This window comes from Ochlerotatus camptorhynchus, unplaced genomic scaffold, assembly GCF_037179485.1.
Source record: "Ochlerotatus camptorhynchus isolate MF236.1 unplaced genomic scaffold, CSIRO-AGI_Acam_v1.1 ptg000696l, whole genome shotgun sequence".
NCBI classification, from domain to species: Eukaryota; Metazoa; Arthropoda; class Insecta; order Diptera; family Culicidae; genus Ochlerotatus; species Ochlerotatus camptorhynchus.
Window position 1 is genome coordinate 400,414 of NW_027041172.1, and position 23,450 is coordinate 423,863.

General features: G+C 37.4%; 1 protein-coding gene across 1 annotated transcript in view; it reads left to right on the plus strand.

Annotated features, from left to right (window-relative positions):
- The first annotated feature begins 365 nt into the window (after nt 1-365).
- Nucleotides 366-23,450, plus strand: part of LOC135714698 (acyl-CoA synthetase short-chain family member 3, mitochondrial) — a 37,767-nt gene continuing 14,682 nt past the window's right edge. Inside the window, exons 1-2 of the mRNA XM_065238086.1 lie at nt 366-535; nt 11,823-11,991. Coding sequence (XP_065094158.1) covers nt 481-535; nt 11,823-11,991 — 224 coding nt within the window. The 5' untranslated portion in view covers nt 366-480. The remainder of the gene's footprint in view (nt 536-11,822; nt 11,992-23,450) is intronic.

The following is a 23,450-nucleotide window of genomic DNA, read 5'->3' on the forward strand; positions in this document are numbered from 1 at the left end:
ATATATTTAACAATATAGGTTAATTTTTTTTTCTCTTCAATTTTTTTTTTATGTTGAGAATTAGTTATTAAGTTTTTAGTCAGTACGAATAATGTAGCCGAAAACTGCATAAATAAATAAATTTAAATAGAACTGTTTATGAGTACTCTATCATCTAAGTTTTCTAATGACTTGATGAAATGAACCCTATTATAAGAGCCATACTTTTAACCTCGCGTCACGTTTTACCAACAGCAAAAAATGTTAATTGTATCGTTCGAATGGGCCCTTCGGTAGTATAAATACAACAACGATCAAAAGTTTACAACCTACATGTTGAAAATTATTCATACGAATTAGAATTCAATCCGAAGGGGTTAAGGAAAGTCTTCGATTTAATTACCTTTCAGTTCAGTCCTCAGTGTCAGCGCGATAAGTTCGAAAGCTCTTCGATCGTAACAATACTCGTTAGTTGAGTGCGAATAGTGTTGAAAGTGTAGTATGAGTCTTAGTCAAAAATCGAACGATGTTTTCGGTTCAAACCGACAGTTTACAGGTAAAATAGTGTTTTATATCGAAAATATCGTGTGTATTAAGAGAAGGTGGAACACTTCGAGTGAACATGAATTTTGGTAGTGATCTTGTCCCAGCATGGCAGCTTCTACAATGTGAATCACGCGCGCCTAGTTTAGCAATTTCGCTCTGTGTAATGTTGTTTAATGAGGAATTAAAGTTATATGCACTACTGCCTAAATCTACAATTTGCACAACAGTTTTAAGTGCATTGTTGTCATTATTTAGTTAAATCTGCTTTGTACGAATTGGCTCATATTATGTGCAAATATAACTATTTACGTGATAGTTAGCCCCATCAAAATCAAATCGCAGATATACCTTTTGGGTTTCAATATTTTTTATATTTCTTACTTTTAACTAATTAACGCCCAGTGATCTATTTATAGATTAAATTAAATCAGTTAATTTTTTTATTATAATCAAGAAATTTGATTTCGTTAGTGATGCATGTCTTCGCCAATATTGTTTACTGGACATATTCCTCGGTAATGAAGCACTTCAGTTTGGAAAGTGCTCACTAAGTGATAATAGTGTGTATAGCAAATTTACTGATCAGATGGTCGGATTGAAGGTTGCAGTTTTGGGCATTGTTGTTTTAACCACAACAACCAAACGTATAATGGATTGTTTAGTTCGGAATAGTGCTGCTCAGAATATTCATTTTTTTTTTTGTATTTATTTAAGACATTTTACATCCATAGATGCATTCATGTCTGTTTCAGTTTAGTGTAATGATGTGTGGGTGTGAGTGTTAGTGTTTATGGTTAATTGCACTTAGCTTTGTTTCGTCTCCTTCTGGTTCATCATTGATCAAAACATTGCATCTCTTTTACTTCTTCTTCTGAATAAATTTCACTTTTACTTCTTCTACATTTGCGTCATCTTCGTTTTTGTTCGTAGCCTTCGTCCGTTTCTTGTTATCCGCCATCTTGATATTTTGTTGATGGGTCTCCTTCATCTTGCTGAATTGGCTGCGTCATCTTCTTATATCTTCTTCACTCCTGATCATTTGTTGCTTAATGATATTCTTCTTCATTCACTTTTAATCTATCTTCTTCTTTCTTCTCACCATACTTCAAATTATTTTTTTTGCTTCTTCATCATCTTCTTTCTTCACCCTTCATTAATTCCATTGCTTTGATTTCATCTTCCACGTCTTCACGATTTCTCCAATCAGTGTCGTCTTCTTCGTTTCGGTGTCGTCTTCTTCGTTTCGCTATTTTCCGCTTTATCTTCTTGATCTTCTTCCACTTCATTTTCCGCTCCGCTTTTACTTCATCATATTTTTTCTTTTGATCTTCTCCTTCTTATTATTCTTCCATCCCCTATCCGCTTTGTATTCTTAATGACCTTCACTTTCTTTACATGACCGTATCAATTTGGTCCAGCTCAGTTCATCTTCTTTGATCTTCATCCAGTTACATGTTTGCCTTTATCACATTCTTCCTTCCTTACTTGCCGTGGATGCCGGCGTGTCCAGGTATCCAGCAGAAACGGACAGATTTGTTTCGTGATATTTGCTCTACTTCCTGAATCCACGGGTGCTTAGATGTTCCAGCTTCTAAGGCCTGGAGACAACTTGCAGAGTCCGTAAGAATGACTAATTCATTCGAAATGTTCGGGATGGAAACAGCCATCTTAATGGCGTACGCCTCCGCAAAGAAAACACTACATTCCTTCGGGAGGCTGTACTTTCCCGCTAAACCATTGTTATGGAATGCAGCACCCACAGTGTTGTCATGTTTGGATCCATCGGTGTAGACGACGGTTGATCGGTGGAAGCGGGTCGACAGTAGTTGTTGCACTACCGGGTGGACTTTCTCTGGAGGATTGCCGGCTCGTACATATTTTTAACGTCCCACAGGACTGAAGGTTTTCGTGTGTGCCACGGACGATCGGTCTGCCGTACAAGTTGACCAAAGCAAACCGTACCATTTTATGGTAGGCTGGAGCGAGATTCTGCAGTGTTACTGGTCCTCCTCGGCTAACTATTCCAATACCGTACATCAGTTTCGCGGTCACTAGGGCCGATCCCACCTGCAGTAGCGATTTTCGATCGCCACGCGGAAGTTTGGCACCGATCATCTGAAGGATTCGTAACCGAGGTTGGCACGCTTTCTTCACCATTTGACAGTGAGGTTTGAAGCTCAGAGTTCAGTCGAGGATTACACCCAGGACTCTCAAACGGTTTGACTTCGGGATGGATACTCGGTCTATTAAGATTTTACTCTCAGGATCTCGACGTGTATGTAGGACTTTGTTGCTGATATGCTGAATCCAACGCTTTTTGTCCACTTGTCGATAGCTTTGACGGCGGCTTGTAGTTTGCGATGTAGTCCTTCACTTTTTGCCCCTCGTACGACGAGGAGGATGTCATCCGCGTACAGAAGAGTGTCGACTCCTTTCGGTATTACCCAAAAGATAGGCTGCATCACAACGAGAAATTGAGTTACTGATAGAACAGAACCCTGTGGTACTCCATTTTCCAACTGGTGTTTGCGAGACATGTGCCCTCCTACAGACACCTGGATCGTCCTTTCCGAAAGAAAGCTTTGCAGCATATTCATCATCCGACCACGTAATTGCCATGATTTTAGTGTGCGCAGAACTCCGTGTCGCCAGGTGGTATCGTATGCCTTCGACAGGTCCAAGGAGGCTATCAGGCAGTGTTCGTCGTGTGTTAGCAGCGATCTTTCCAACTCGGCAAAATAGGTATCAGTGCCGCGGTCTGTACGAAAAGCGTGCTGACGTTTGTCAAGTCGTCCACTCAACTCTAGTTCGGTGGTCAATCGACGATTGAGAATCCGCTCGAACAGCTTCGCCATGCAACTGGTGAGCGATATTGGACGGAAGGCATCAGGTCCGGAGTCATGGCAGTGCGGGTTTGGAATAGAGACGACGACAGCATTCCGCCAGCTAACGGGAAACACACCCTCGTCCCAGATTCTGTTAAGAAGCTCAAGAAGCGTCATTTTCACAGACAGTGGCAAACGTTGGAGTAACGGATACCCAATTAAGTCGGGACCTGTCGAAGCACCTCGCCCTTTGTCGAGGGCCCACAGGAGTTCGTTAAGGTTGATATCGATGTTGTAGACATTATCGGTCGGTGTCGGTGTTTGATCTATGGATTCTCGTTCGGCTGCTGTCTTAACCATCTGGAAAGATGAAGAGTAACTAGAGGTTGCTGATCTTCCACTATAGCATTTCGCTAATTCCTCCGCTACTTCTTCGGGCTTGTCCGTGAATCCATCTGCTCGCTTGAGCACTACGGTGCGTTGTTGTCGATTGCCTCGCAGAGTGTTGACCGTTCTCCACAAATCGGTGGTCGAGCTAGTTGGTGAGATTTTCGCTACGAAGTTTTCCCACGATTTCGTTTTGGCCTGGTTGATAGCCTGTCGTGCCACTGCTCTGGCTTCCTGGAATCTAGCCAATGCTTTGTGTTGGTCTGGGTCGGAAAGTTGTAGACGTCACAGGGATCGTAAACATTTTCTTCGCCGTCGAATAGCCGCCTTTACTACTGTGCCACTCCAAGTAATCAAAATGAAAATGAAATCCCGTCATGGCGATTCGCGCAACGGGATTTCTAATAATTTTTATTAAGTTCACTTCAAGTCTAGTGAACTAAACAACCTTAAGGCCTTAGAAAAAGCTAGCCTTATGCTCCATGTCCGAGTGAAGTGGGAACACTTCAGGAAGACTGGAGAAAATTTCCAAAACCTCACCCAGTGCCGTAAGTGCCAGGGATGGGGTCACGGAACTAAAAATTGTTACATGCCAGCTAAATGCATGAATTTTGGTGATTCCGCTCACGCAAAGGACGACTGTCCTGTGAAGGAAGATCCTAAGAAATTTAAATGTTCAAATTGTGGTGAAAACCACAAATCCAATTTTTGGGAATGTAAGACTCGCAAAGCGATCCTACAATCTCGTTCTAACCGTCAGGTAGGAAACGCTCCACGTTTCCGACCAGGTACAAATTCCTCTGCTGTTAACAACGGTCAGCGAGGAACAAATTCTACATTCGTACCCGTAGGTACAAATATCTCCCCTGCTTCAAATTTTTCATCTGTACCTACTCCCCTCGCTGCTAACAATGTTCAGCGAGTTAATGGAGCTACCTATGCTGCTATTGCAGCGGGTAGAAATCAAAATACTAACCAACGTTCTAACGGAAATTTTGACAATTTTGACTTAGGAAGCATTACTGCCCCTAAAATGGAATTTTACAGAAATCATTAATTGACATGATTTCTGATATGCTTAAATCTAACTGCATGTTTGATGCTATCCAAACTGGGGTAAAATTTGCAAATAATATTGTCATGACTTTAAAATTCAGTAATGGATTTTAAAGCATTAAATATTTTAAATTGGAATGCTCGATCTCTTAAGGGGGTAGTACACTTTGAACGTCCAAAAAGTAAGGCATTTTCGTTAATTTTTTTAAGCAATAAAACACTCAGGGAGGGCAAATATGTCATCCTTCGAACTACATTTTGTATTTTTTTTTTGAACTCGATTGGCGTCTCCCCGTGGCCGGTGCACCAGGTCACGCGGAAGTCGGAAAACGGTGTGGGAAAATACTCCTTTCCATGTGATCCTGGAACATAAATCGAACAAAAATCCTGATTAGTAATGAAATTTGGGTTAGAAATACGTATTCCGATTTTTTTTTTAAATTAATTTTTTCAAAAGTTGTAGCCCTAGGAAAAAAAAGTCCATTTTTTCACCCTAAAAATGCTTACAAAATCGTGGATTAAAAATCCATTTTTGACAAAATCGAAAATGTGGATACGTATTTCTAAGCAGAATTTAATTCTGAACAAGAAAACCTAGGCGATATCCAAATTTGATGATAACTGGTTAGAGTTATTTCCCACGCCAGTTTGAAAAACCCCGTTTCGAGATAAACGCGTTTAAAGATAAAATTGCTCTCTCAGCGCGCCGGTACATGTTTTAGGAAATCTCTTCGTAAAGCGGTAAGGAATATTTTGGCGGACTTGGAGTCTTTTCTAAATTAAAGTATACATCCCAAGGAAAATTTTAAGTAAAAAAAAAAGCATTTTTTGAAAAATCAAAGTGTACTACCCCCTTAAATATAATGAAAACGAGCTATTTAACTTTTTGAGAGTTCATAACGTGCATATTGCCGTTATAACTGAAACGTTCCTTAAACCTGACCATAAGGTTAAGAAGGACGCAAATTATTTCATTTATAGAAATGATCGTATTGATGGACCCTGTGGTGGCGTTGCCATCATTGTTCATAGACGAATCAAACATAAAATTCTTTCTTCATTTGAAACCAAAGTTTTTGAAACTTTGGGTGTTTCTGTTGAAACAAAATTTGGACAACTTACGTTTATAGCTGCCTATTTGCCATTCCAATGCGTAGGCCAGCAAAAGAATTTTCTCAATGGTGAGCTTCAGAAACTTACCCGTCATAGGTCTAAATTCTTCATTATTGGTGAATTTAATGCAAAACACCGCTCAAAGCAATTCCAATGGTAATATTCTGTTTGATGATTGTTCTGCAGATTATTACACTATTCAATATCCAAACAGAACAACATGCTTTTCTTCTGCAAGAAATCCCTCCACTATTGATTTGGTCTTAACTGATTCATGTCAACTTTGTAGCCAATTGGTTACCCATGCTGACTTCGGTTCTGATCACCTTCCAGTAACTTTTGAAATATTCTTAGAAATAATTTGTAATCCCAACAACTCTACTTTCAATTACCATAGAGCTGATTGGGAGCAATATCAAACATTTATGGAATATAACTTCACTCCAAACATTCCTTTGCAAACCAAAGATGAAATTAATTATGCTCTTGAATCTCTGACTACTTCTATAGTTGAAGCAAGAGCTGCCTCAGTACCAAAATGCGAGGTTAAATTCGATTCAATTATAATAGACGCCGATCTTCAGCTCTTGATTCGTCTTAAAAATGTGCGTAGGAGACAATATCAAAGAACACGCAATCCTGCCATGAAAGTTATCTGGCGGGATTTGCAAAAACAAATTAAAAAGCGATTCTCTGCCCTGAGGAACAAAACTTTTGAAAATAATGTTTCTAAATTAGACCCGAGTTTCAAACCTTTTTGGAAACTCACAAAAAATTTTAAAAAACCTCAAAAGCCTATTCCAGCGTTTAAAGAAGGTGGTAAAATTTTGATCACAAATTTGGAAAAAAGCTCAGAAACTTGCTAAGCAATTTGAGAGTTCCCATAATTTCAGTTTGGGTCTTACTAGTCCTATTGAGAATCAGGTTGCTCGGGATTTTCTGAATATTTTCTCACGGGAAAATATTTTTGATGATTCCTGGGGGACTGATTTGGACGAAGTAAGGTCTATAACTAAAAAGTTTCAAAATATGAAAGCTCCAGGTGATGATGGAATTTTCTATATCCTCATCAAAAAACTCCCAAAGAGTACCTTGTCTTTCTTGGTAAAATTATTTAAGCGATGGCATACTTTCCTGATAAATGGAAAAATGCAAATGTTGTTCTAATTTTGAAGCCGGATAAAAATCCAGCTGAAGATTCTAGCTACCGTCCAATAAGTTTGCTTTCTTCAATAAGTAAACTTTTTGAAAAGATAATTTTAAATAGAATGATGCTTCACATCAATACGAACTCAATTTTTGCAGATGAGCAGTTTGGATTTCGCCATGGGCATTCAACTACTCATCAACTCTTAAGAGTTACCAATTTAATTCGTTCAAACAAATCTGAAGGCCACTCAAGGAGTTGCTCTTCTAGACATAAGAAAAAGCATTCGACATTGTTTGGCATGAAGGTTTGATTGCTAAATTGAAAAAGTTTAATTTTCCACTTTATATTATGAAATTAGTTCAAAATTATTTAACTGACAGAACTCTGCAGGTAAATTATCACAATTCCAAATCTAATCGACTACCTGTTAGAGCAGGAGTTCCTCAGGGTAGCATTCTTAGGTCTATATTGTATAACATTTTCACTTCGAACCTCCCTGATTTGCCTCAGGGTTGCCCCAAATCTTTGTTCGCTGATGACACAGGCATTTCCGCTAAAGGAAGAAGTCTTCGTGTTATTTGCAGCAGACTGCAGAAAAGTTTAGATATTTTCTCTTCTTATTTACAAAAATGGAAGATTTCTCCCAACGCTTCCAAAACTCAACTTATAATATTTCCACATAAGCCTAGAGCTTCCTTTTTGAAACCTAGTAGTAGTCACAAAGTCACTATGAACGGAGTTCCAATTTCCTGGTCAAACCAAGTGAAATATCTTGGATTAATACTTGACCAAAAATTAACTTTTAAAGATCACATTGAGGGCATTCAAGCCAAATGTAACAAATATATAAAATGTTTGTATCCTCTTATAAACAGGAAATCCAAACTTTGCCTGACGAATAAAATTCTAATATTTAAACAAGTTTTTAGACCGGCCATGCTTTACGCTGTGCCAATATGGTCTTGTTGTTGCACTACCAGGAAAAAAGCACTTCAAAGGATTCAGAACAAAGTTCTGTAAATGATTTTGAAGTTGCCTCCCTGGTACAGTACTACCGAAGTACATAGAATTTCGAATGTTGAGACTTTAGAACAAATGGCCAACAAAATAATTAATAATTTCAGGCAAAAATCGTTGCAATCCTCAATTGCAACGATTAATTCCCTCTATACTTGAATAAGATTTAGTTTTAGTTTTTAGTTTTAAGATATCAATTGTTATACTGACATGCAGGTTTAAAAAACCTGTTTAAAATACTGAATTGCCAAGACATGAACAATGTAAAAACACTTAGATATATATCATAACAATTAAGGCTGGTACGTTACTGCAGTAACTGGAGCACCTAGGTTAAAATGAAATGTAATTTATTTTGAATTTGGAACAAATGAAGAGTTAAAAAAAGAAAATTGAGTGTGTAATATATTTGGAAGATTTACAGCAGGGTAGATGTACTAGTTATGACTAAAAAGGCTGAATTTATAAAAGACGACATATCAAAAATGTCAAAGTCATAGGAAAAGTTATTCCAATCGAGCAGACGACCTGTCAAATGGATAAGATGTCGCCTATTTGCCCAATTCTCTTTAGTTATGGCTATCATCCCGTTATGACAAATAGATATTTAGTATTTATGATTTTTTGACAAAAAACGGGTAATTCTGACAGATTCTGACATCTCCGGTGGCACAAAAGTCATCCAAGAACGCTTAGAACAGTTTTCCTACCGTAAATGAACAAAATAATGATCTTTCAAATGGAATTAAAAACTTGAAAATCGGTTTGCTCCTTTAAGAGATATTAACAATTGAAAAAGGCCAGTTTTTTGAAGAAAATCACCTTTAACTTTTCAATAAAAAAAAGATAGCAACTTGGTTGCTTTGCCATTAAAAGTTCTAAAAGTGTCTAGAATATTTGTTTTCCGAGAAATGAACGTATGTAAAGATATTCATAGAAAACCAATTTTTTAGGGGCCACCCTACACAGCAAAAAAATAATTTTGATATCACATCAAAGTGGATGCACTACAATCATGTCAAAAATTTCATGTAATTTTTATGACCACATAAATAAACAAATGCAGTAAAAGCAGCGTAATGTCAGTTCATGCATTGTATTAATGATAATTTTGTCCTTTTTAGCAAGTAATATTACACCATATTTTCGACATGATTGTAGTGCATCCACTTTGACGTGATATCAAAATTATTTTTTTGCTGTGTCACTTGCTTGTTTAAAAAAATCATAACTCATGAACCATAAGAGATGGAAATTTGATGGCTTCAGCAAAGGTGCCGCAAATTGATTGTTCTACAACTTTCTAGAACATTGCACTTATCTATCTCACATAATAAAAAAGTTCACATATTCAATTCACCAATTTTATGGACCACATTTATGAAATTAGGCACTAACATAAAAAAAATATGAAGAAACTTTCCGGAACACACCATGTGCCTAAAATCAACGGTTTTAGCGCAAACATTTTTGTCTTCCTAAATACGGCTTTATGACCATTGTGCATTGGCGGCAGCTTCAAGAACCACTGGTCGTGCCAGAGGATTGATTCTGGCGCAGTAGGTCTGTTTTTTTTCATTCACGTTGTTTTCAAAGATCATGATTATCTGAGATTTGTCAATCACGTTAATATTTACACGTCGTGTATTGAAGAATTACCGTTATAATTAATTATGGTTTTATCTAAGCAAGCTCTCTTCTTTTTCATTTGCTTTATTATAGAGACTTTTAGCCTTTAGCTGGTTCGTCTCTCTTTATCTAAGCAAGCTGTTTTCTTCTAGAATGTAAACTACTAACAATTGTTGTCCATAGACGTAATTTTTAAATTCGATTATCTAATGCATTTCTATCTAATGCAGTAACAATTATAAACAAATCGAGTTACCTGATATAAAATCACCCATCCAAATTTACTTTCCTTTAGTTAAGATAATCATAGTTCAAAAATTGTCGTGTTGTACAGTTTGAAATGATGCGTACGTGATTGTTATACCGCGTACGTGATTGTTATAGCACTATAAAACAACTATATAAAAACTATACAAGTGTGACCATGGATGTGCTCATAAGTTATTAAACAAATAATGCTAATGTTCATAGTTTGTCATTCAAGTGCATTACTTCGGACATTTGGACTTCCTAACATGATTGGTGCTCATTTTCTAAAGGTGGGGCATTATTAGGTTAGATACTCTATTTTGGAATCTGTGAAAGGGAATCTACTATCATGTAGAACAAAACGTCCAATTTAGCACTCACTAATTATGTCATTGAGAAAAATCGTCCAATGTAACATGTCCGATGTACAACTTGACTAGTCAAAACGTCCTATGTGAAATGAATGTCTCTAGGGAAAGATCAAATTAATTTTTCAAGCCTGCAGAAGATGAGTTTTACGTTTGAACATGAAACTAGTATACTACCCAAGTAACCATAGGCACGTTATTTCGCCTTTTTGGCTATATACAGCTGAACAACGGCTACACCAGTGTTTGCAAGTTCTGATGAGGCCCGTATATAGCCAAAAAGGCAAAATAACGTGCCTATGGTTACTTGGGTAGGTATGTCTATAAAATTTGTTTGGCAATAAAAATACAAATTTCAGCTGTTTACTCCAAGAATTACAGTTGTTCAAGTGCTGAAAATCAATAAGGTTAATTAATTTAAATGAGCGGCGCCAGTGGTGTAGTGGTAAGCGTGATTACCTCTCACCCCAGCAGCCCTGAGTTTAATCCCAGTCGGCGCCGCCGGGATGTTCTGAGGCATAACATCTCTGATTACGCCTTCCTTCGGAAAGGAAGTAAAGCCGTTGGTCTCCGGTTCATGAGTTGATGGGTCGATAGGTAGAGTCCAGGTTGTGAGAGCAGCCTCCCTGGCGTTGGTAGCATTGGTACTCTGTACGGAAAAGAAGATCGACGGAAAACAAATCAAAGAACAAAAAACAAAACTAAATTGATTGATGAGTTGATTTGTTCTTGAAATTGGTTCAATGTTTGCTAGTCATTTGTGTTTTTTTTTTCCTTTGGTTTGTTTTCCGTCGATCTTGTTTTCCGTGCTGAGCACCAATGCTACCGACGAGCCAGGAAGGCAGCTCCCACACCTGGACCCTACCTATCGACCCCATCAACTCATGAACCGGGGACCAACGGCTTTACTTCCCTTCCAAAGGAAGGCGTGATCATAGATGTTATATCTCAGAACATCCCGGCGGCGCCGACTGGGATTGAACCCAGGCCTACTGGGGTGAGAGGTAATCACGCTTACCACTACACCACCGGTGCCGTTGCTAGTCATTTGTTATTCTGTAAAATTGTATGATTTTTTTAATCACCTACAAGTGCAATTTGTATGTTTTTAAATGTTTAATAGTTTATCTAATTAAGCTTATGTGAACTGTTGCAACAACTGTTGCACAAACAAGGTAAATTTTTTGTAGTGGTTGTGCCAACAATACCACTAATCTAACTGAAAAATGATGTCCAGATGATCGAAAGCAAATTTTCTTACCTTTAAAATAATGGATATAGCTTCATTACAGTCCGACATATTTGTAACCAAACTTTTTTTTTTTAGTGAAATTTCATTTTTTAGCTGTATCTAGAAAATTATCCTACTTAGATTTTTTCTTACTACATTTTTACACGATTTTACATGTGCAACGAGCACCAGCGTACATAGTTCAAATATGCTGTAACTAGTGTAATTAGAAAAGCTATCTAAAGTTTCAAAATGTGTTTTATCTTTTGCAGCGAGTTCCTCGGTATGCATCGACAGTGGAAATCCTTTATATCACGATGTGTACCGAAGATCAATAGAAGAACCTAAAGCATTTTGGGGAGAGGTGGCTGAGCAGTTGATTGATTGGGATAAACCGTGGGACAATGTGATGGACGACAGTAATCGACCTTTTACGAAATGGTAAGGTATAATAAATTAATAATCTAAATCATTGGCTACACTAGAGAGTTAAAACATATTACAAGGCAATCTTGACGAAATGTTCCATGTGGATAGTTATCATAATATTAGAGCCAATCAGGTAAATCACATATCATAGTTTTTTTTTTGCGAATTTCAACATGCATTCTCACATTCATGCATTCCCTTTATGAGTACGAGGATTCACGGTCGGTCGGTGAATACATTTCTTATGGTGAACATATTGTGACAAGTTTGGTTTTTTGATTGATTGTGTAAACAACATTTTTTTTTTTGCCACGCTAGAATTGGGAAAGCATGATAACGTGAGTTTGATCCACTAAATGAAAGTTGATCGATGTAGAAACTGTGTTTGTGTGCAGCTCATGTAATCTATTAATAAAACTGGTCGAGAATCTGGATTTTTTATTTCTAGTACGAAAAAATCATTTAAAATATGACTATATACTCAGGTCTTTTTTTTTTTACACGGGGGATACGTACCGTGTAAAAAAAAACCTACGAGATTTTGGTTTTTCGCATGCTTAAATGTTTTTAAAAAATCGGATTTTGATGCCATTTGTAATTAAAGCATGATATGGTTCATATAGACATATTTTAAAAAATTCTGTATTTACACCAAAAACTGTGATTTTTTTTTTTAAGTATGCCATTCGATTACCCATAGTTTGAAACTGATAATGTGATTGAAATCAAGTCGATAGGTTGTATCGTTGTTGAGAAATCGTTACAAACGTACCGTGTAAATCGTGGAAAACCGTGTAAAAAAACCGCGTAAAAAAAACGTGTAAAAAAAGAGTGTATTATGGTGATTGCCGCCAGTGCACAGAACAGTGAGGTTCAATGAGTCATTTTCATATGAATATGAACTGCCATCGGCCTCATATGAGAGATATCTCTCACTGCCTCGTGAGAGTCTAAATGATTGAGAGGTAAACGATTCACTGACAGCCTAGCACTCAGTCAGTAGCTCAATCAGCTCGTTTATTCTTCCGTGATGGTACCCAATACTTGTTTTGAATGACTGAGCGTACATTTTCTGTGGAAAAATGCCTCAATTATATGCTGTGTGAGCGAAGACAAGTGGTGTGAGTCGCCTGTCCGTGAGTGAATGAATGTGTGTTGGCTCTTTCATTGCCTCGTCCTTTATCGTTTGGTACAAAGATCTGTACAGAGCAATGGATTGAATAGTGCCAGTGCTGTGCAACCTGGTCTATACAAGGTGTGGAGATCTAGCCCTCACGTATGTGTTGGTAGAGGGAAAAAGGTAAACATTGCGGGAGAGGATGACCACGACGTCATAACAGTCGAAAGCAAATTTGTGAAGTATGAAGTTCAGCAAATTCTAGATATGTTTGCATGATGACTGATTTTGCTTGTATGCTTTTGTAAAGTATCCGGGAAATATCAGCAGCCATTTTGTATTTTTATAGTAACTACTTACTTGAAAACGGACAAAAACTCACCAGGAGGCTGCTTTTTCCTGGTATACAGTGTGCTAATAAAATAATCTATACATTATCTCAACATTCAGTGGAAAAAAAATCATAAATGTTGGCTTCATACAGAAATTCTATAATTCATTTTCAATTTCCAATGCAAACGCTGATTGAAACAAACGTTATGACGTAACTACGAGCGTGTTTGAGCGTACGAAAGAAGCAAATCGTGCGAAGCCGACTGAAAGCCGAGTGAAAAACGAACTGCACCAATACGTACAGGCCATCAATTCCACACCTTGTATAGACCAGGTTGAGTGCTGTGCTCCTAAAATTTGAGCTAAGTAGGCGCACCAACCCAATGAGATGTATACAGGTGAGGAAGTGACCGTAAAATGGTATTCGTGTAGTGCAAAATATGTTATAGTGTTTGTGAAGTATACCTTACGTAACGTCAAACTCCACTTTTTTCATGCAATTTTTTCAGGAGTTTTTGGTCATCACCGATTGTTTACCTCCTTTTTTGCTACTAATACCAACAAATACCCTCTTGTGCCACACCTGTATATATCTCATTGGCACCAGGCGCATCGAATTGACCTGCGCCCTATAAAATATAAATCTGTCTGAAATAAAGATTCACCCGCCCCTGACGTTAATGACGTTGTTTCAAATAGTATAGTTAATGTGGTATGTTGCAAAATATGTTTATCTATGCTGCACGATGAGTAGCACCGTACTCTACAGGTGGTGAAGGGGGCATTTGCCACACAACAAGTCCCTTTTATCCTTATTTCTTGAAATTATTCTTAATTTCTTAAAGCTCCGTCAACATTTCTAAGCACCATCCGTTTTTTTCTGATTTATCTCATATATATATCTTCTCTTATTTTCAGGAAAAACATTGAAACATTTCTAAAAAAAAATTCCTAACCATTCGTGGGCAAAATCTCGAGTTCTCAAAATAATAAGTAAGTTACCAACTTACCAAATCAAACCCTTAAGTTTTTAAGAAGTATGTTGAACTTAAATAAACTTGAGCTGAGTTTTTATCAAATTACCAGAACTTTTACCAAAATCACTGAGATTTCACAATTTTGACAAAATTTCTATGAAATCCCTTCAATTAGTGTCAGTAGTGGTCATTAAGACCTACTAAGAATAGCACTACTGGCCATCTGTTCCGATGGTAGAAGTCGATCACACAGGCACAGACAAACAGACGTAACACTTCATTGTGTATCTTCGTCCACGCATTTAACGGTTGATTTGAATATTATCAGTTCCGCGAACTACTCGCCACAGCGCTGGCATCGGATCACTTTGACGTTTCTATACATTCTATAGAACTTTTATGCAATATTGTTTAAGATTGAGCGAGCAAGCTTGTTTTCCGCGAGAAGCCCGAGAGATGTCGTTACTGAGGTCCTATGTTTTGAGATACTATGTTTTCAAGAAAAACTTTTTCTAAGAGTTACGTCTGTTTGTCTGTGACACAGGTGTGTGTGGTGTGTGGATACAATCCGCTTTTATGGAACAAACCTGCTGTGCCCTTACCTGTTCATACACGCACATTCTTAGGTCATCTTCATATACGATAAGGCTCACATGAACACATTCACATGTAAAATGGATATCTGAAATGTACTCATAGGGAAGAGCGCTACTTCGTCGTAATCGCCCATTTCCGTTCTATCGAGCAGAAATCATCAATAATATCAATCATTTCACCATGCACAAAACATTAATACGTTTGATCCGATCCGTTAGTTCATAAGCCACAACATGAAGCCAATTACAGCGTATTGTATGAATATTTACACTCATTGTTCTCAAAACAAAAGAAGCGCTCCTAGCGAATCCACTTTTTCTACCATCATCCGTAGGACGAAGAAAATCTAATGGCGTTTCAATGCGTTAGGACGGAATTAAAACTCGTAGGACGAATTTAGAATGAAGAAGCAGTGTTAGATTTGTAATAATATCTCAACATTGATTGACTCTTTATCAAATTCAACGGTACGTATGGAAAGGTTAATAAATTTAGAAGTTATCTTTGATGAAAACATTCCATGTTTTGTTCAAACCCTTTCAAAAAAGAGAGGTAAAGTGCGGGATGTGCTTAGTAGGACGGAAATTAGATCAAAAACCCTACTTCATGAATCAACGACTACTTCTTTGATTTAGTAATAAAATTATAGTTGCAATTTATATGGATAAATAGAAATAATTATGTGGATGGTAGATAAACTTAGCTTAGCGTTCAAAAGCGTAAGTAAGGATAAACGGCACCTCATACCACGGAACAGGAAATATTTGATTTTAGAGCAAAATAGTTTTAAACTTGAAAAAAAAATTAAGCAGTTTTCCATTGGCTTGCAAATTAAAATCGATCGACTCCGTAGTACCCAGGTTACGGGGGTACAACAAAAACCTAATCGCTAACGGAGCCTGTGGGTAGCAGGGCGCCCTCCACATTATAAAGCCCTTACTGCGCTAACCGAAGCAATAGCGCAGCGAACTTTTACTTCTCCGAGGCACTCGGTTGCCCTTCTTAAGTTTCAAGTACGAGGCTAAATAAGGGCGGGACTATGGATATAATTATTCTCAAATTCAAAAAATAAAAATATACCTCTGTGGATTCGCTTTATGCGCTTTTTTATTATTATTATTATTATTATTGTCACTTCGACACTCTTGGGTCATTCGTGACTTATCCAGGGGTGAGATTTGAACTCGTGATTATGGCGTGAGAGGAATGGATGCTAACCACTACACCGGGGTCGCCCCCGTTTAATGCGTTTCACTCAGAATACCTTTGTGGATCGCCAACGGCGTTTTATAAATCATGACCAATTTGGTTTCAACGTTGCTGTTCAATTTATGCTGGAAGTGGTGATACTTCTGAGTTATGACTACTGTTAAGATAGCTTAAAAGAACAACAACGATAAATCTATGTAGATACTTGTAAAATGAGAACCTTACTTTCTTGGAAATTTTTATCTAGGAAACCTCGTGAACCCAACTTTTGCTACTTTTAGCAAAAGTGGAATGCCAAACTCTTCGAGCATGTATACGTGTCAATAACGCAATCGGCGCTACCGAAATATTTGAAATAATGACCAGAGATGTTTGTTATGTCCCTAATAAAAATTGTATGGTTAATTTGCTTAACGACGTGTTCTGGGTATCATCCAAACCATTTGTGGAATAGTTCAATGATTTGGGTTATCGTTCGTTTATGGTTATTTTTTATTAGGGGTTACAATCGATAGGCAATAGGCAATACGTTTACTGTTTCAGTGCCAGAGTGTTACGTTTACATCAGATTATAGTTTCTCGCGTTCTCACGAGCTCGTGGGAATAACAAAGGTTTGGAATTACTGCCGAAAGTGTTAAATCAGTCCAGCAAATTTACCACTTTCGGAAGTGAGTCTATCCTTGAGCGATTCAACATTTACCCTACTGAACTCAAGCTTTCTGAAGTGATTAAGTATTTTATGAGCTGAATATCCGGATCCAGTGTTTCCATCTTTTTCCGAAATGATTCAAAATTTGAAAAAATTCAGTACTGTTTGAAGTGATACTGTACGTGCTAAGCTTTTCTGAAATGGTTCAGTAATTTGTAAAGAAATCCAAAGCTTTTATCTAGCTTTTTTTTTAACTCTTCATTTGTTCCAAATTCAAAATAAATTACATTTCATTTTAACCTAGGTGCTCCAGTTACTGCAGTAACGTACCAGCCTTAATTGTTATGATATATATCTAAGTGTTTTTACATTGTTCATGTCTTGGCAATTCAGTATTTTAAACAGGTTTTTTAACCTGCATGTCAGTATAACAATTGATATCTTAAAACTAAAAACTAAAACTAAATCTTATCTAAGTATAAAGGGAACTAATCGTTGCAATTGAGGATTGCAACGATTTTTGCCTGAAATTATTAATTATTTTGTTGGACATTTGTGCTAAAGTCTCAACATTCGAAATTCTATGTACTTCGGTTGTACTGTACCAGGGAGGCAACTTCAAAATCATTTTCAGAATTTTGTTCTGAATCCTTTGAAGTGCTTTTTTCCTGGTAGTGCAGCAACTAGACCATATTGGCACAGCGTAAAGCATGGCCGGTCTAAAAACTTGTTTAAATATTAGAAGTTTATTCGTCAGGCAAAGTTTGGATTTCCTGTTTATAAGAGGATACAAACATTTTATATATTTGTTACATTTGGCTTGAATGCCCTCAATGTGATCTTTAAAAGTTAATTTTTGGTCAAGTATTAATCCAAGATATTTCACTTGGTTTGACCAGGAAATTGGAACTCCGTTCATAGTGACTTTGTGACTACTACTAGGTTTCAAAAAGGAAGCTCTAGGCTTATGTGGAAATATTATAAGTTGAGTTTTGGAAGCGTTGGGAGAAATCTTCCATTTTTGTAAATAAGAAGAGAAAATATCTAAACTTTTCTGCAGTCTGCTGCAAATAACACGAAGACTTCTTCCTTTAGCGGAAATGCCTGTGTCATCAGCGAACAAAGATTTGTGGCAACCCTGAGGCAAATCAGGGAGGTCCGAAGTGAAAATGTTATACAATATAGGCCCAAGAATGCTACCCTGAGGAACTCCTGCTCTAACAGGTACTCGATTAGATTTGGAATTTTGATAATTTACCTGTAGAGTTCTGTCAGTTAAATAATTTTGAACTAATTTCATAATATAAAGTGGAAAATTAAACTTTTTCAATTTAGCAATCAAACCTTCATGCCAAACACTGTCGAATGCTTTTTCTATGTCTAGAAGAGCAACTCCAGTTGAGTGGCCTACCGATTTGTTTGAACGAATTAAATTGGTAACTCTTAAGAGTTGATGAGTAGTTGAATGCCCATGGCGAAATCCAAACTGCTCATCTGCAAAAATTGAGTTCGTATTGATGTGAAGCATCATTCTATTTAAAATTATCTTTTCAAAAAGTTTACTTATTGAAGAAAGCAAACTTATTGGACGGTAGCTAGAAGCTTCAGCTGGATTTTTATCCGGCTTCAAAATTGGAACAACTTTTGCATTTTTCCATTTATCAGGAAAGTATGCCAAATGGAAACATCTGTTAAATAATTTTACCAAGAAAGACAAGGTACTCTCTGGGAGTTTTTTGATGAGGATATAGAAAATTCCATCATCACCTGGAGCTTTCATATTTTGAAAATTTTTAGTTATAGACCTTACTTCGTCCAAATCAGTCCCCCAGGAATCATCAAACATATTTTCCCGAGAGAAAATATTCAGAAAATCCCGAGCAACCTGATTCTCAATAGGACTAGTAAGACCCAAACTGAAATTATGGGAACTCTCGAATTGCTTAGCAAGTTTCTGAGCTTTTTCCAAATTTGTGATCAAAATTTTACCACCTTCTTTAAGCGCTGGAATAGGCTTTTGAGGTTTTTTTCAAAATTTTTGTGAGTTTCCAAAAGGGTTTGGAACTCGGGTCTAATTTAGAAATATTATTTTCAAAAGTTTTGTTCCTCAGGGCAGAGAATCGCTTTTTAATTTGTTTTTGCAAATCCCGCCAGATAACTTTCATGGCAGGATCGCGTGTTCTTTGATATTGTCTCCTACGGACATTTTTAAGACGGATCAAGAGCTGAAGATCATCGTCTATTATAATTGAATCGAATTTAACCTCGCATTTTGGTACTGAGGCAGCTCTTGCTTCAACTATAGAAGTAGTCAGAGATTCAAGAGCATAATTAATTTCATCTTTGGTTTGCAAAGGAATGTTTGGATCGAAGTTATATTCCATAAATGTTCGATACTGCTCCCAATCACCTCTATGGTAATTGAAAGTAGAGCTGTTGGGATTACAAATTATTTCTTGGGATATTTCAAAAGTTACTGGAAGGTGATCAGAACCGAAGTCAGCATGGGTAACCAATTGGCTACAAAGTTGACATGAATCAGTTAAGACCAAATCAATAGTGGAGGGATTTCTTGCAGAAGAAAAGCATGTTGGGCTGTTTGGATATTGAATAGTGTAATAACCTGCAGAACAATCATCAAACAGAATATTACCATTGGAATTGCTTTGAGCATTATTCCATGAGCGGTGTTTTGCATTAAAATCACCAATAATGAAGAATTTAGACCTATGACGGGTAAGTTTCTGGAGGTCACCCTTGAGGAAATTCTTTTGCTGGCCTACGCATTGGAATGGCAAATAGGCAGCTATAAACGTAAGTTGTCCAAATTTTGTTTCAACAGAAACTCCCAAAGTTTCAAAAACTTTGGTTTCAAATGAAGAAAGAATTTTATGTTTGATTCGTCTATGAATAATGATGGCAACGCCACCACAGGGTCCATCAAGACGATCATTTCTATAAATCAAGTAATTTGCGTCCTTCTTAACCTTATGGGCAGGTTTAAGGAACGTTTCAGTTATAACGGCAATATGCACGTTATGAACTCTCAAAAAGTTAAATAGCTCGTCTTCATTATCTTTAAGAGATCGAGCATTCCAATTTACAATATTTAATGCTTTAAAATCCATTACTGAATTTTAAAGTCATGACAATATTATTTGCAAATTTTACTCCAGTTTGAATAGCATCAAACATGGAGTTAGATTTAAGCATATCAGAAATCATGTCAATAAATGAATTCTGTAAAAATTCCATTTTGGGGGCAGTAATGCTTCCTAAGTCAAAATTGTCAAAATTTCCGTTAGAACGTTGGTTAGTATTTTGATTTCTACCCGCTGCAATAGCAGCATAGGTAGCTCCATTAACTCGCTGAACATTGTTAGCAGCGAGGGGAGTAGGTACAGATGAAACATTTGAAGCAGGGGAGTTATTTGTACCTACGGGTACGAATGTAGAATTTGTTCCTCGCTGACCGTTGTTAACAGCAGAGGAATTTGTACCTGGTCGGAAACGTGGAGCGTTTCCTACCTGACGGTCAGAACGAGATTGTAGGATCGCTTTGCGAGTCTTACATTCCCAAAAATTGGATTTGTGGTTTTCACCACAATTTGAACATTTAAATTTCTTAGGATCTTCCTTCACAGGACAGTCGTCCTTTGCGTGAGAGGAATCACCACAATTCATGCATTTAGCTGGCATGTAGCAATTTTTAGTTCCGTGACCCCAACCCTGGCACTTACGGCACTGAGTGAGGTTTTGGAAATTTCCTCCAGTCTTCCTGAAGTGTTCCCACTTCACTCGGACATGGAGCATAAGGCTAGCTTTTTCTAAGGCCTTAAGGTTGTTCAGTTCACTAGACTTGAAGTGAACTAAATAAAAATCATTAGAAATCCCGTTGCGCGAATCGCCAGGACGGGATTTCATTTTCATTTTGATTACTTGGAGTGGCACAACTCCAAGTAATTTTGCCAGTTCATCTTTGATCTGATCCAGGGATTCACCACTGGGCAGTCCTTTCATGACAACCTTGAACACACGATCAGTTTTGGTGTCGTAAGTAAAAAAATTGTGCTTCTTCTCAGTAAGATACTTGAGAAGACATTTAAATCCGTCCAAGGTTTCAGCCAATACACGGCATTCACCCCGACGTCCAATTTGTAGTGAAAACTTAACTTTCACGAAATTCAAAAGTTCCATGCGAAGAGCATGGAAATCGGTAGTGGTTATCACAATAGGGGGAATCTTTTCCTTCTTGGCATTAAGCCGGGAAAGTTTACTAGAATTTTTCTTGGATGATGGATCATTCTCATCATCCGTGAGCAAATCAAATTGATTACTCAAATTAATTTCATCAGAAGGGGGGTCAAGAGTTTGCCCCTTTCTTTTGCGTTTAGGCGCCATGGCGGCAGTAAATTTTTATCCAAATCGACTTCCAAGCAGATTACAATAAGAATCTGAAGGATCGAAGAGGAATTTTCCAAATCGATATCCAAGAAGGATTACCTCGGGTAGGGTCCAAACAAGGATCGAAGAGGAATAAGAGTTGAACAAGGTAGAAAATTTTTACAGGTTGAGCACTGAAAAGTGCTGTTTAAATTTGTTGTAGCTTTAGGTAGTAGTAACACTTCCTTCAGCAAAAAGCAAATAGATCCGTCAATGATTTAACGCTCTGATTGCCGCTCACTACAAAGGGCCTGGGTTCAATCCCTGTCGGCACCGTCGGGATTTTCCGATGCATAAAATCTCTGATCACACCGAGGGGGGCGACTCTATCTACGATGCAGGAAAGATTGTGATTTGCTGTGGCTAGCTGCGCGTACGCTGAGTAGATAGAAAGAGGATTGATGGCGATTGTGAAGCTTTACTGCAAAAAGATGATGCGCGATGTAAGTAGATGCTAGAAATAAAAGAAGATTTTTAGAAGATTGATTCGCTAGTGTGAGATTTTTTGAGCATCTAGAATTGAGATTTAGATGTGTCGCCCCCCTCGGATCACACTGAACACTGAAAACATATCAAGGAATTAAAATAGAATATACTTAGTGCTATCGCGCTTTTAGGTACCAACAGGAAATAATTAATATCAACAGGTATAAATCGGAGGGGCTGTGTCATTTCGCCGAAGGTCATTTTGCCAAAGGTCATTTAACCGAATTTCAAATATGATCTATTTTATGAACGAAATATATATAAAAAAATAATAACAACTTAGCGGTTAACTTAGCCAAATTTTCTATTTTGTTTTTTCCTTATATTTTTTTGTTCTCCGTCGATCTTGTTTGTGCTGAGCATCAATGCAAGGGAGACAGCTCGCTTACCTAAACCCTACCTATCGACCCATCAACTCATGAACCGAGGACCAACAAGCCGTTGGTCCTCGGTTCATGAGTTGATGGGTCGATAGGTAGGGTTTAGGTGTGCGAGCTGTCTCCCTTGCATTGATGCTCAGCACAAACAGCCTACTTCCCTTCCGAAGGAAGGCGTGATCAGAGATGTTATGCCTCAGAACATCCCGGCGGCGCCGACTGGGATTAAACTCAGGGCTGCTGGGGTGAGAGGTAATCACGCTTACCACTACACCACCGGCGGCGCTTAAATTTTTACTTTGCACTCAAATAATTATTGCAGCTTAAAAATAAATATAGAAAATTACAACAAAGAAGTGCTCAGTTTTAAATAGGGAAAAATTCCTATGAACATCAAATTTGGATTGAGTAAAATTAAAGTGATGGAAAAATGGTCGATTATTCCGCTTATTCATTCAGAATATGGGGTAAGTAGGACCACGTGGTTTGATATCTGGCCATGAGTTGTGTTAACAATTTATGATTTTAAAATCAAGTAACATAAGAAGGTTAACAAACCCTGTTTAAAACACAGGAGTAGAAAACTAAACCACATATCAGGGACGTAACCATTATATACACTTAAACAGAGACCCTGGGTTCGGTAAAAAAATGCCGTCTTAAATCGGTTATCCTAAAAATTACAGATGTTTCGGTATTTTCTCGCTTTATTGCTGAAAACTGTAAATGAAATAAATGAATTTCGGTGATTTCATTTTAATTTAACGAAAACGGTAATCAATTTTATCGGTCTGTAAATCAGCTTCATCACTGACTTCGGTGAAATATTTTACTGAATTTTCGAACAAAGCGTTCCATTACCGAGTTCGATAACGGTCTCAGTAAACGTCAATTCCGCCATATTGTGATTTTCGATCGGGTTTGAGTTCGTTTTTGTGAAAAATAAAAAGGTGAAATGATTGAGGCTGAGGGAATCGTAGATATTTTCCGTAAGTAATTAATTTTTGTTATCTAAATAAATACCCATTACAGATGGTCGATGTTAAATTACAGTTGAATCGGTAACCTATTTAAAAAATTCCAGATCTTTCAAATTTAAAATTATTTTTTTGCTGTGTATATAAAGGTAAAAGATAGAATACGTTTAAGCGTTTAATTACATTAATTTGTCGGTTAATCCTTCAGTATCTCTAAAATTGACAAAATGATAGTTTTGAAAGAGTTCATGGCATTCTAAGTGCTATACGACAGTCTTGACTCTTTTCTTCCCATGGGCACAGGT